Below are 14,809 nucleotides of genomic sequence, written 5' to 3'. Positions count from 1 at the left end.
ACAGCAGAGAAGTATTACAGGCCGTCCTTACCTTGGGAATTAGCCTGCAAGACCCCGATGCTGTCATCAAACTGCATAGATTTGATGTTGAGTGACGCCAAGATGCATTCCTTGTCCTGAAGCGAAGTATCATCAATATTATTCTGATTGGCTGACAGGATAACGCACATGTCACAGAGGTTGATGTTGACAGCCCTTAAGTCAGCCCGACTTAATGGTGTACCCTTTGGCATTGGTGGAGGGGAGGAGGGAAGGGGAGGGAGGGAGGGAGGGAGGGAGGGAGGGAGGGAGAGAGAGAGAGAGAGAGAGAGAGAGAGAGAGAGAGAGAGAGAGAGAGAGAGAAGGAAAAAATAAAAACAAATTAAAGATTGAGCCAGAGCTTTGGGACATTATTTAACAAGTATCTTTTTTATGTCTTGACATTAAGCTGGCCTAACTACATTTCAGGGAATAAGGGCCGTACGCTAATCTAAAGGGTAGTCGGTGCTGATGGCAGCATTTCAGGCCAGCTCTCAATACTCAATCAAGCTATTACTAACAAACGCGAGACGAATAATGCCAGGGTCTACATCTTCCTCCTGCCTGGAAATTGTCTTGATTTAAGTAACTGTCCTGTGGCAACCTCTGCCTTTCAGAACATAACGAGGGGGTGGGTTTCAAATGCCTGTTTATTTAATAGCAGGTCACTTCTGTCTCTGGCAAAAGACAGCACAGCCGGCTAGAATCTCCAAAGCAGTCATGGGGAAATCCGCGGAGCAGGGTGGTGCTGAGGGAGGCTCGTGGCTCTGCTCAATCAGGAGGCTGGGGGAGCCAGTGGAATTAGTGGGCGTCTTGCAAAGGGGAGAGAGCAAGCTTTGGGCCATAAAATTATAATACATATTTTCCAGCAAGAGAAAGAAAGCCAAGGAAAGGACATAATTATCCAGCAACATAAGAGAGATTAAACATATTTTCGGACACGCATACAAATGAAGAGTGTACTGCCAAGTGTAGCCAGAGCTAGCCCTCCATGTACTCAGCTAGTTGGAACAATCTCCAAGATAAAGGAATTAATAAGTGGTAGGGAGGTGGGGATCTAGAACAATTAAAAAAGTATAACCCCATTTATTTAGAAAAAAATGAAGCTCCTTGAAGTAAAAATTATATATTTATAAATGTATGCAAATTCGAAGAGAAAACTCAGAAAAAAACTATACACTAAACTAATAACAGTAATTACCTCTGGGAGAGGAAAGGATGAAGTGGAAAGTTTGCTTTTGACTTTATATACTTCTATATTGTTTGAATATTTTATAATAAGAACAGATTTGTATATTACTGGTGCAATTAAAAATAAATAAGCCAGTAAACAGAGTTCTTTTTTTTTTTTAACTCCATAACAATGTGAGGCAGACAAACCTTTGCAGATTCAAGGTTAATGATGGAGAACAACCATAGATATGATAGAAAGATAGGACCAGCACTCTCAGACACTGGCCTCCCAAGGAGGTCCCAGTAGATCTACCTGGATCATCCCATGTCAGAGCACCCAATAGCCATACAGCATTATTTTGGGAGTCCTATCCAGCCATCAGTATCGCTGATACTCTAGGTTGATTTAAGCTTCTCCTTGTGTATATGGACACCCCAGTTGCCTTCAACCTACAGCCTGTATTGGCCAAGTGTTTTCCAGCTGCTGTATGCATCTCCTCTTGTTCTCATCACTAGATGGGCTTTGAAAAAATAGGATCTGGGTAACATTATGGAGCCCATCAACTCTTCTTCTGACTCAGTGAATGTCATGACTCTATTCCAGGGCTCCTAAATGTTGCTACAAAGTGGAGCCATAGAGCAAAGGCATATAAGGCCATAGGTACAGGGAAGGTCCTGGTCCAGGCACTGGAGCAATGTCTTGGGAGAAGGAGAGAAACCCATCTTCTATGATCTTATGGTACATAATTAAGTGTGACCAACTTTCTGTATCACATTGCTATGTATAAACAACAGTGGTCTATGTCCATATTCTTTTAATTTTCACCTTGTAGGAAATCCAGCAGCAATTGTAATTTAAGGGAACCCATGCCCAGTTGTAGACAACATGATTTCAAACCACAAGAATACCAACAACAGACATAGAAAGCTTTTGTGTTTCTCTGGGCTGCCCTTATATGAATGCCACACTTTAAACAATGAAGACATGGATCACGGCTTATAATGTACCAATCCACTGTGCTTAGGTGTGCTAAATGTGGGGGGGGGGGAGGTTGTAAAGGCTCTGTAAATATGAGACTCATCCCGACTTGCAGAACAAGGTGAGTAAATATGGAGGGGAACACACAGAAGGAAACACACATATACACAAATACCGAAGGCTGCACCACAAGCCCCACAAACACACATACACTCTGCACCCAGCTGGTCAGTTCACTTTTTACAGAGTTAACATCATAGGTCAAGGGATCACATGGAATAGCACATGTAAGATGATAATCACAGAAAGGAATATTCAAATTGATCATATTTCTAAATTTAGCAATGTATGTACAGTATATTTGGATGCTTGTCCAGTGAGTGAATTGTTAACAGGTGGCATCTTTAACTACATGCATACATTAAAGCAGTCAAGTTTTTGTCCTGAATCGAAAGGAGACCTGTCTAATGTTTCTTACACTTTTAGATGGGAGCCTTATGGGAGATACATATAGCTAGCTACACAGGCATGCTGACTGTAGATAGCCCCTTACAAGATTCTTTAACACATTATAACATTTAGTTCTTGCTGATGAATTTCTGAGTCTCTGGAATATCCCTAAAAATATAAATTAAAGTTAATAAAATAGTTGTAGAAGCCAGGCAGTGGTGGCACATGCCTTTAATCCCAACACTCAGGAGGCAGAGGAAGATGGATCTCTGTGAGTTAAACGTCTGCCTAGTCTACATAGTGAGTTCTAAGACAGCCAGAGCTATCTAGTGAGCCCCTGTCTCAAAAAAAAAATGCAAAAAAAGAAAAATTATTGGAGGAGAGGTAATATTTTCCTGAATTTGTGACATAGACAACTACATAAAATTTTGGCAAGGATAACATTATTTGAGTGTATATTTCTGTGGAGAATATATAATTAGAAAGTGGCTAGTGATATAACTTTGAAACCATTCATCTCATATCTTCACATTAAATTGTGGAGTCCCAAATTGTCTTTTACAGATTGGTATCCTAGTGATCTTTGTAATAAATATTATATATTTATTATAATATATTAAATAATATATAATATAAATATTATATATATAACTTTTATGTACATTATATGTATATGCATACATGTTTTCACATGTGTGTACATATACACAAAGCCATGGAAAACATTGCTGGTTTTCTAAACAAAGGTTCTAAACAACAAATAGAGGTTGGTCCACAGAAAGGTTTGGAATTCCATACAGAAAAGATAATTCTGCCCTTTATTTATTTGGTCAATATCAGAATGAAGATGGGACAGATCAGTATTTCTCTAAGAAATAACCATGTCAAATTAAAAAGCCAACAGGAATTTTATAAATGAATTCTTGGTGTGTATATCAAAATAGGGCAACATTCTAAATTTCACCTAGGAAAGAGAATTTAGACTCAGGTATGGTTAATGCATGTGGTGGTAGCTCAACTTCACCCCTGACAAGGGGCTGCACTTGGCTGCAAATTCCTTTTAATAAGGCCTCCCAGGGTTTTGACTTTCTTAGCAGAGCACAGAAGGACTGCTACATCCTCGGGCCTGAAACCACATGAAGGAGCAGAGACATGATCAAAGCTTCAACAATTACAGCCACCTGGGATTTCCTTTTGTGAATGAAAAGATGAAGTGCAAAACATCAAATAGTGTGACCTTGACTTACAGGCAATATGGACACTTTGGGGAAGTTGTGCAGTGTTTCCCACTCTCGCTTGAGGTACTCGATGGAGCCTACAAACACAATGTGTTTGAGCTCGTGGTAGTGAAAATTGCTAGCACGGAGCGGCATCACCAGGTTCCGGAGGCCAATCAGGGCTGAGCTGACATCCCCAAAGATGCAGACTACAACATGGCCACTCAGGACAGTCATGGCAGCTTCACTTCGTGTCTGTAACAGAGACAAATGCAAGACTATCAGAGAGGAGAGCTCACAACATTGATATGAGGAGAGAATGCATATTGGAGGTGTGGGGCAGTTCATGTGTAGTTGCCTGAGAGTTCTCACATGACTTCTTGAGTCCTCCAGAGATGATCAGTATGAAAAGAGCAAACCTGGACATGCCCATCTCATTTCTCTCTGGTCATGTTTGCTTGTACGCACTCCTGCTATGATCATCTACCACCCACCAGCCTCCCCAGAGACCAGGCACATGGGGCAGCCAACATGAGACTTTGAACCTCTTAAAAACTGTGAGATACCTTTTCTTTTTATGAGGTCTATGTCTCAGGTATTTTATCATAATACCACAAAGGATTCCAATACAGCTATTATTTGTACTGCAATAAAACAAATGTTTAATTTAGTTCAGAATAATAGAAAAGAAGTGATTCTTCAATATCATATATAAAATTGCACAAGGTGCCCATTCTAACAGATAAAAGTATATTGGGGGAATGGGAGGTGGATAAAAAGGTAAAACTCAGGTTGCCACGTGGACTGCTTTACAATACCATATTTCAGGAAATCAAATACTGTTTTAAACCTCCATCTCCATCATGTTAGAGAACATATAAGTCTTTCTAATAATTTTAGTGCATACAGTAAGTACACATTCAGAGAAAGCACTATTTTTTCCTTCTTGGTTCTATTTATTGTTAAAGAATATATAAAATACTGGTAAGGCTTACAAGACAGCTATTATTTCTACTTTGTCATAATATACATGTTATGTATTTATCTCTGACTTGAGCAAGGGCATATACTGTATTTATCTCATAAATTCCTGTAAACATATACCCACACATTACCACCTTCTTGAACAATAGATTTAAGAAGGATATGCTGTATAGACTTGTGAGCAGAAGACAGTGCATATCAATCTTTAGGAGAACCAAGAGAAGAAAAAGGAGGATGTTTATGTATGTGGGGAGAAAGGGAAGCCTTCATGTCTATGATATGGTTGATAAAATTACATGCCTCTTTAGGCCCTTTTGTTAAGATGATGATTAAATAGTCCTACTCATTGGTTTGTCTCAGCTGACATTTGGGGCTCTCTTTTTAAAATGTTTCAGTGAGGTGGCATAGCCCATCACTGTATCAGTAGATAGAATATGACATCTGAGGCCATGGACTGGCTTCTGTGGCCTGTAGCCTCAATCTGATGATACTTCATAATATTCTATACATCCACTGAGCAAAAGCTAGTTTTAAAATTTCATAATGACTAAAAAAAAATCAAAATTAGAAATGTCATTATGAGTGACAATAATATAAAATTCACATTCCAATAAACTTTTATTGGGACACAGCCAGCTCATAATGTTTAGGTATTTTCCATGGCTACTTTCATGGAAAGCAGAGTTGACAGTTATGACAGAGATCATATGGCCTGTGAAACTTAAATCACTGAATATGTTCTTCTATAGAAAAAGTATATTGATCCCATGTTTAAACTTTGGTGTTTCCTGGACCATTCCTGAAAGGGCCTGCCTTATATAGCAACCCACAAGTAATCATTACAAGGGTCTAGAGGCCAATCAGTAAAGATAGAGGACAATTTCTTTCCCCAGCCCCAGCCCTTTATCCACAAGGGTGACAAATGAAGGAATACTCCCATGTTGGGGAGGATCCCCATTATCCAGGAAATGCAAATGGTTATCTGCCCATTGCTGGTCTTTTGTTCATTGTATGGGTAAAAAGGACAACAGGATGAGGTCAGGCGGGAGGTGGTTCTTTGTTTCTCCTTCTAGTCGACACCACCACCCTGCCTGCCATCTTTCCTGTTCCTCACTGCTTGCTCATAAGGCCCCATGGGGCTTACAATGCACGGGGGGAATATTAATGTCCACTGCACATATCAACCTCTGCTTGATTTAATCCCTAGCATTGACCAGGGTATTGATTGCTTCAATGCCAATATTGCAATTCACGACAATGTCAGGGTTATTACAGTAACCCCTGGGGAGAGGAGGAAGCTAGCTTTCATTCTCTGGTCATTAGAATAAAGCAGGAGCTATCATCATTGCTGGTTTCCCTGAGTAGAAGGGAAACCTGAGGCACAAGCTGTAAGAAATTTCTCATGAAAGGTGACCAAGGAGGCTCCCATGGAGCTCCCATCATCTCTTCCCTCTTTATGGGGAAGACATGGAGTTAGTTATTCAGGCCACATGGAAGTCCCAGTCCCCGAAGCCAGAAGCAGAAAGACAAGCCCTCTGGGGTGTTGCTATCATTTGGGATTCCTGAATATTTTCAATTGGCCTGGTTACCTAAGAAGCTAGTTCCCCTCGACAAGGAAGTAAAAAATGGGATGAAGAATAGAAGCTGAAAATCAAGAATGCAAAAATGATCTAGGTACTAGTTAGCAGCATGGTCTAGGCACAGAAGCTAACCTTGGGAGCTTAGGCTTGGGCAATTACCAATTCTCCAATATGCCAGAGCTATACACCTGGAGATGTATGTAAAGCTCCAGTCCTGCTCAGACCTGGAAAGTCTAATTTTTCCATGCTTAAGACCAACAGAAAAACCAGGAGTTTCTCCATGCACCCTTTTATCCTTCCTGAGCACAACCTACCTGTACCTGACGGGACTTCCCTGGCTACTTTAAACCAACCCTGGTGCTTATTCCATGGATCTGAAGAACACTTTGTATCTCATCCCACTTAGCTTCAAAAAGTTTATTTCATGGTCCATCTTATATCTCCTTTCCAATCAGAGGACTGTCTCTTCTATAACCTTATCACCCAAAGCCATCGGATTCCTGCACTCAGTGGACACATGGCTTCCACAAGCATCTTCACACAAGCACTACCCCATTCTTTCTCATCTATGCATTGGATGAAAATTCCATCTACACCTTACTGCAGAGAGTGTTTCTTGGATCCTATTGCCTCAGCAGCACCTTTGGACTCTGTCCTTCCCAGGATCCTGCTTTATTTTCTTCACAAGGCCCTCATTCATATCTAAATTGTTCCCATGGTCTCATTCAGTTCCCCACTGGTTCTTCCCTTTGCTTTGCTAGAATGAAAGTTCTGTACATCATCACCACAAGAACAGTACCTAACACATGGTGTGTTTGCATCAATGTTTCCTCAAGTGATGCTGTTTTGTCAGATGAACTCATCCCTTCCTTCTACAAGAGGATACTGATCACATGTCAATTAACCCACTTTCTGCAGATCGTTCTGGACCCAGATGTAGCCCACAGCATATGACTAAGCCATAGGTGACCAATAACAGAAAATCAGAGTGGTCAGAACTGTCTCTCCCCTTCTGGCAAATCAAGCAGTGGCTGTTTGCTGAGCATTTTGACATCATGAATTTGGTCTGCAGTTTTCACAACTCTGAGATGCCTCCAGCACAGTGCTCTATTGGCTCACAATGCTCATGTACAATTAATTTGAGAACACACACACTACCTAAAATACAGTGGAAAAGTCTAGTGGATCAGCACACCCAACAATCCTGAGGACCTGGAATAGTCCTTGCTAAGGAAAGGTGGCCCTAAAATTGAAAATGATAGGATTTTCCTAGCTGAAAATGAAGCAGGTCCAAAGCCATCTGGGGGTTAGAGTCACAAGGGAGAAAGAGCTGTGTCCTGACTATCCTTCCTGACTATTAACCCATTTCTCATGAATTAGCAAAACAATAAATTTGAGGGAAGCCAATGTAGACATTAAAACCTAAGGTTGTTAACAGAACAAACAGAGAGAGCAGAATGGATTGCTATCTGTGCTAATGTTCCTGGGACAGAACAGGAAAAGCCTACTATCTCCAGAGATGTGCACAAGCCATCCCTGAAGCGTGCTCTGAGCTCTAGACAGTGGGTCATGGTCCTGCAACGTCATCCTCAGCAAATGCACTTGCCTATCTGTATCACGTGTTAGGAAGGACTGAAAACATGTCAGGGTAAGAAACACTACCGTAGGCCTGGGAAGATGGCTTAGTGGATGTGAGTTTGATTCCTGGTACCCACATTAAACAGAATAGGCTGGGTGTAGTGGTGCATGCCCAAAATTCTAGTGTGAGGGAGGTGGAGACAGGATCCCCAGAGACTCACTGGCCCGCCAGTCTAGCTGAGTCAGTGAGCTCCAGGACCAGTGAGAGACCCTAACTCAAAAGAGAAAATAGAGAGTGAGAAATACACCTGACATTGGCCTCTGGCACACACACACACACACACACACACACACACACACACACACACACACACCCCAAATACACACATTCAATATACACAAACAAAACAATATTTCTTATAATAGAAAACAATGTAGGCAATATTCCTCTTTCTTCATGGTATTTAAGAACAATCATGATAAAAATCAACAGGTAAGAAAGATAGTGCCCCTGTGGAGTCATGGGCTAGATTTTCAACACAATCCTATGAAGTTAGAGTAGTTCTCATTCTGTCTCCTTACAGATGAGGTAATTAAAATGCATTATCCAACAACAGGCCTAAGGCCATGCAACTAGCAGATGGCAGGGCCAGGCTCTGGCCCCAGAGCCACATGAGGATCAGGAATGATGTGCATCCCACCTCCCATGATGCCCTGTGGCAGCACATAATCACCACTATTGTCCTGTTAAAACATAGAGATTGAAAGTTCTGCTCTTGAGAGGGGAAAAAAAAAACAAAACAAACCTGCTCTAAGCTCATGTTCTGATCAGAGATCTAGCCACTTCCATCTCTGATCAGAATTTCAGTGATCAAAAATAGCTAGGGCAAGTGACAGTGGCCTCTACTATTCAGTTAGGAAATCTTCACTCTGAGTAAAAGTCATCATGCCAGGCAAAGGGGAAGGACATGGATTCCATGTTCCTCACTCACCAGGATGACTTTCTCAATCTCCTTGGGTGCGCACCAATGAAACATTCCAGTAGAGTCGTACTTTTTCACATTGGAGTCCATGTTGTCAATCTGATCATTGCCAGGAATTAACAAGGGGTCATGCCTGGGGAGAAAAGGCAGGAAAACCTAAGTGGAAAATGTGATAAATTATAAATGCAAAGGGTCCCCCGAGTTACATCTCAGAAGAGATGACAGACGCCAAGAAAGTGGCTGTCACCAATGGCCATCTTGTCTCCTGGCGGAGCACATCCCTTGAAAGGCAGCTGCCCAAACCACACACCCCTCTGGAAGGGCACTTGACTTTGTCAGGCAGTAATTCTGCCTTTCTCCTGCCCATTTTGTTAATGGGCTTCATGCCATTTTGTGGGTTCAGCTTCCCTTTTTATGACTATCTGGTTCCTTGTTTACCCATTTTACCAGCTATCCAGTTTCCCCAGCATGCATGCACACACACACACACACACACACACACACACACACACACACACACACACCCCAAAGGGTTGCTATTAGCATTGGCAATGAAGAGGAAAGAATAGGAATAGAGCCTCATGCTGGCTGACTGGCATCAGGATGGAAAGCCAATTACTCGCTCTTTCTGACTACAACTTCTGACGCGATGCTCTTCGCAGTAAAAGCTTTAACAGGCTGCACTTTAAATATTTTAGCAATTTGCCCAATCAGATTTTGCTCTCCCCGGCTGAAGCCCTTTAAAGATTCAACAGCGTGTCACTTCAGAGCAGATTGACTACCAAATGCCCACATCTGGAATACATGATTTCAATACTAAACAACACCCTCTCTCCTCGCCTTGACAACTGTATTTGAGCTTAACTGTCCAAAGATGGGGCCCCGCACCCCCACCTTCGTTTCCCAACACAGCATTCCTTGGATGAGAGCCTCAAGCTCTGATGCATCTTAATAAACTTGTTTCAAATTCTCAAGACGACATCCACTCCTTTTGGAAGGATAGCAGTATAGAGGCTGCCCCTTGAGTGAGTTGGTGGGGTCTAACTGACAACCTTAGGAATTAACGATGAAATCAGACAGATATACCATGCCCACAGTATAAGAAACAAGCCCTCCAGCTCAGGTTATAGTCTGTGGCTTTGTCTCTGATATGGCGAGCATCAGAGTGTGTAGGAAGCCCTTGTTGGTATCTCCAACAACTAACCACATATAATTAAGATATTATCCCAGGCAGACCTATCCTGCAACAAAACTATTTTCTTTAAGCAAACTGTCAACTATAAAGACAGAAACTAGAAATAGATTAAAATTTCAAAATGGTATAGAGAAGTGATGTTACATTTAAAATGATCTACTTCAAACATTAAAGGATAATGTTTATTTACGATTTAATATTTCTTCCTGAGAAACTCCTCATGTTTCTCATCTCTATGCTCTGACTATAGAGCGTGGGGCAGCAATCTCTCTAATCTGGCCTAATGATGGAATTAAGCTTTTGGATATCTAGCATGCCCTGTCTATTACGCCTTCCACACACAGAGACGATAGGAAACTCAGTGTGTGTTTTTATTCTTGGCAATTTGCTTTGAGGCCACAGCAAATGACAAACACCATGTGATGCGATCCTGTGGAGTCATCTTCAAGGAGCATGCTAGATTACTGCAGGAACTGTCATATCTGATCTTGGAAGGAAGAGAACAACCCAGTTCTGAGTAGCATCTTAGTGGCCCGGTTGTTGAGAGATCTTCAGCGGCTATAAACTACCAGGACACCTCTCACACATAAAGCTGAGTCCCAAAGTGCCAAAATAAGGGCCAGTGAGATTGGTCACTGGGGAAAGATGCTGGCTGTGCAAACCTTGACACTTGACTGTGATCCCTGGAAACCAAGTGAGATGTATAGAGAGAACCAACTCCCTGTGGTTGTCCGTCGACTTACACACACACTAGCATTTGTGTTCCCACCCCCATACACCACGGATACACCATGCCCACCTCCACACGCATACAAAATAAATGAAATAAAAAATTTAAATCCTAAAAAAGGGGGACAATTATTGACTTAAAAAAAACTGATTTGAACTGGTCACGGAACATGGCGAAAGCATAATTTGACGGTTTGGGTTCAAAGAGGTGGTGGTTCGGTGGGTAAAGAGTGACAGGAGAACATGTGATAATTCTGGGCCAGACAGGCTAGATTTCTTTACCATGTCAGTTCCTCGAGCAATTTCAAGTGTCTTTCATTGGCTTGTGTCCATGAGATCCCTGGCACAGGTGGGGAGAGAACAGTGGGCTTCTCCAGGGATTTCTGCCTGTTGAATCAGGGATTCTACAGATTGTTCTTCTGGAAGAGGGCCTGTGGATATGCCATTGAGCACACCAAGCAACATTGCTGTGGTCCGGGGAGATCAGCAGGAACCAGGCAGGCTGCTATGCATGCGAACGAGGTTCATGGGAAAGCTCTCTGAGCAAGGCATCCCAACATCTTCAGCTGGCAGGGTAATGGTGCTAGATATTGTAAAGGCCTTCAATGAGCTCTTTAAAACTCATGGAGCTGATGACCAGCACTAAGTACTAGTCCCTTTCATGGAATGAAATTTCTTCAACCTACACAGCAATCTATACCTCTCCTAAGATGCTCCATAATTAATACAAGACCCGTTTGTCACTTAGGATGTGCCAGAGCCTTTGTCTTATTTTTTAAAGGGACAGGAAGTGTATGTGACAGGTTACAGCTAGAGCTTCTATTTCATGTTGGGGGCTCAGATGTGCCATCTGCGTGTTGAGATCCTCATGAATATGTCCACATTTTGACTTATGCTATTTATAAAAGTAAGAAAGACCACTGGGGTGGGTCCTAATTTGACTTTTTTTCCATATCAAGAATGGAAATTTGGACTTAGCCATCGACAAGAACAAAAGCCACAGTGAAGTCATTGGAGAAGAAAAGAGAGCAACAGGCTGGGAAGAGAGGCTAAAACAGTTCCTTCTCCGGGAACTCAGAAGGAATCAGTCCTTCTCAAGTCTTGACCTTGAACTTTTAGCCTCCAATACTTAGAGAAAGGAACCTCCTGCTGCTAATTACATGGCTCTACTTGAGTGGTAATGCTGATTGAACTTTAACCTGCACTGGAGTACAATACAGATGCCAGCCTAACCCAGAGAAAAGAGGAAGTGTGCTCACTAGCTAGTCAGTCTGCTCAACTAACTAAAAGAGTTGTTTTCCTAATGGTGTTTAGAGATAGACAGCAATAAAGGCAGGGAACCACCTATTTCCTCAGAGGCAATTCACAGGGTGGGCAAGGACCTGAACCACAGAGGCAAAAATGCATGTCTTCAAATCTTGGTTTGCCTCGTACTTGCCAAGTTGTACCCTCCCTCAACTTCTCAATCTGTAAAATGGGGAATTTTAGATACAATCATTATGCAATAGATTCAATCTAGGGAATATACAAGCAAAGCCATGTCACATACAGGGAACAACAACTTATCGGACTGTCTTCAGCAAGTGTTTACTATTACCATCCCTATTATTCTTTACTGTTGGCTAAAATCTGGTCCTGCTTTGGTGACTCTGATTATGGCCAAAGGAAGAAGGCAAAGCGGGAGAGGCCAACAATAAAAATATAAGGCTACTTCTGTTGGCTCTCCTACTCCATGACAGAGTTCCCATAAATGTTATAATGTTATAAATGTTACCATGTTAAAACTTCCCCCCATTTTGTCATTTGCCCATCATACTAACACTCATAGGCATTTTGTTACCAACAACCCATGTGCATGGATGGGCAATAGTGTGTGTGGGAGGGGGGGGCGGGGGCAGCTACATAGTGCTCTGTGAGCAAGCAGGAACAAGGCTTTGAAAGACAAGGTCTGACTGACCGGAAGCCAGTCCTGCTTCTCCGGTGCAGGAGGCAGCTGGGTCTTGTTCCCTCTCCCCTGCAGCCCGAGCCACACTGCCCTAAGCTGTAAAGAGAGGGCAAACAACATCAAGGGGATGTATGAAGTGCGCAGCTTGCATGAATACTCAGTAGAAAATTACCCCCGTGAGCCCTTGTCAAGACAATGTGCTAAGGAGTGGCTCAAAAATCAATTAAGGCTTGTGTGAGTCTTTGTCATGTGCCAAAGATCTGAAGGCTGGTTTAGGAATGCCCACTATTTATAACACAGCAGCCCCAGTGAGATAGGGTTTTTTTTTTCCCTTCTCTTTGCTCCTTGTCTCTCAATTCCTACCTCCGATGTCCACAGCTAGAAATTAAGCATGCCTGACTTCAAGAGAAGAATAAAAGATCTTTGTTTGGAGGGTGTGCAGAGCAAGGAATGCCACTTGCCATCAATTAATCTCAGGAAGTGAACTAAATGCCCTGCCACAGCAGAAACACAAAAAGCTTGCCTTCAAGACAAGAGCCTCAAGCTAAACCGCAAATCCCTTTCCAAGCAAACCTGCTGTGAGGAAGTCGAATTATAGTTTAAAGAGTAGAATTCCCCTTACAGCCAAATACAGCAAATCCCAGTTTACTGTGTGGCTTTCAGTTCAGCACCGGGCTCCAGAAACTTACATTAAAACACAAGGCACCAACAAAGTCCTGAAATAAGGAGGCTGCTAGGCGGCTTCAGAATTTCACCCTTCTCCATGCTTAACTTTTAGGACCTAAGGTTTCATCACATGGTAAGGCCTTTTCTATCACCACAAACATCCCCCATAGATAAGAGGCTGACCCTGTCCTGTAGTGGACTCCCAGAAATGGGCAGCTGGGTGAAATGTGAGCACAGTCCCTCCACAAGCAACAGAGCATCCATTGTGGAATTACAGTGTTCCTTAGACTTCATCTTTTGCCTCAAATGTTTGTCCTCAGCTTCAGTGACTTCTGGGATTCTTTTGCTATAGAAGTATGAGTTCCTTCAGAGAAAATAATTTCTGTGTCTGTCTCATTCATTAAATGGTGAATTTTGGGAGGATTTGGATCTTGCATTTTCTCCCCCATGCATTTTCAGCAACCAGTAGAGGACACAGTAGATGTTCAACAACCAACCAGAATTACAATAAGAACCCTTCAAAGAGCTCTGGTCTCTGACCTTCACTAGACCTATCATGCACATGCAGTCTGGAATATAGGCCCAGCAAGAGCCCAGTTCTTTTGTTATCTTACGATGACTTGTTCTGGGCTTTTCACATATAGACAGTGTATGTGAGTTAAGACAGAATATATGCCACTAAGAAGGGCATCATGGTGGCAAGGAAGACTATAAAGTATGTCATCAAGCAATCAAGGCTGCCTGGAGTTTGCCTGGAGTCAGCTGCGCTAAGTATTCAGCAGGGAGGGATCAGGTGTAATGTCCTTAGTGGTCCAGAGAGATGGTATTACTTAGGGCTCCAGTGTGAAACATGAATACACCTGAAAGGTGGTGTCTACCACTTCAAGTTCCTCTCATCGCTCTGGTTCTAGTAAGAAGATGGTTCTGGCCTGATATGTCCTTCTCCTGGTTGCCTCTCAGCCCTTGGTAAATAATATTTTCCATTTTGTTGTGAGGATCCTGATGTGTACAGCCTGGTACCTGCCAGAATCTTTCTACTGTGCACCCGCTCTCTTCATAGCCATCACTGCCTCTAAGATGTGGCTTTCTAGGACTCAGCCACTGTTCTCCACCAGACAGTCAACCATGGAGCCATCTAAACAAAACTTTCACACCAGGCTCTAGCCACCCCACCCCCACAAAAATGGGACCCTCTTAGCTTCTCTAGTTCTAATTGCATCAGTGTTTCCCATTGTCCCCTAGTACAGTATCACTTATTAGGTGTCATCCTCAGAGGAAAATGCAGGTTACCACTGTTATGCTGAGGAAATGG

At 42.5% G+C, this 14,809-nt stretch overlaps 1 protein-coding gene across 33 annotated transcripts in view; it reads right to left on the bottom strand.

Annotated features, from left to right (window-relative positions):
- Kcnma1 (potassium calcium-activated channel subfamily M alpha 1) overlaps positions 1-14,809 on the bottom strand; it is a 709,897-nt gene that overhangs the window by 73,465 nt on the left and 621,623 nt on the right. For all 33 annotated transcript variants that reach the window (XM_028879652.2, XM_028879686.2, XM_028879668.2 and 30 more), the window contains 3 exons: positions 8,972-9,095; positions 3,868-4,092; positions 32-224 (listed from right to left, as the gene is read on the bottom strand). In XM_028879652.2, the coding sequence (XP_028735485.1) occupies positions 32-224; positions 3,868-4,092; positions 8,972-9,095 (542 nt within the window). The remainder of the gene's footprint in view (positions 1-31; positions 225-3,867; positions 4,093-8,971; positions 9,096-14,809) is intronic.

Source organism: Peromyscus leucopus, chromosome 9 (assembly GCF_004664715.2).
Source record: "Peromyscus leucopus breed LL Stock chromosome 9, UCI_PerLeu_2.1, whole genome shotgun sequence".
Taxonomy (NCBI): domain Eukaryota; kingdom Metazoa; phylum Chordata; class Mammalia; order Rodentia; family Cricetidae; genus Peromyscus; species Peromyscus leucopus.
The sequence above is the reverse complement of the archived record's forward strand: the minus strand, read 5'-3'. Positions and strand labels throughout refer to the sequence as shown.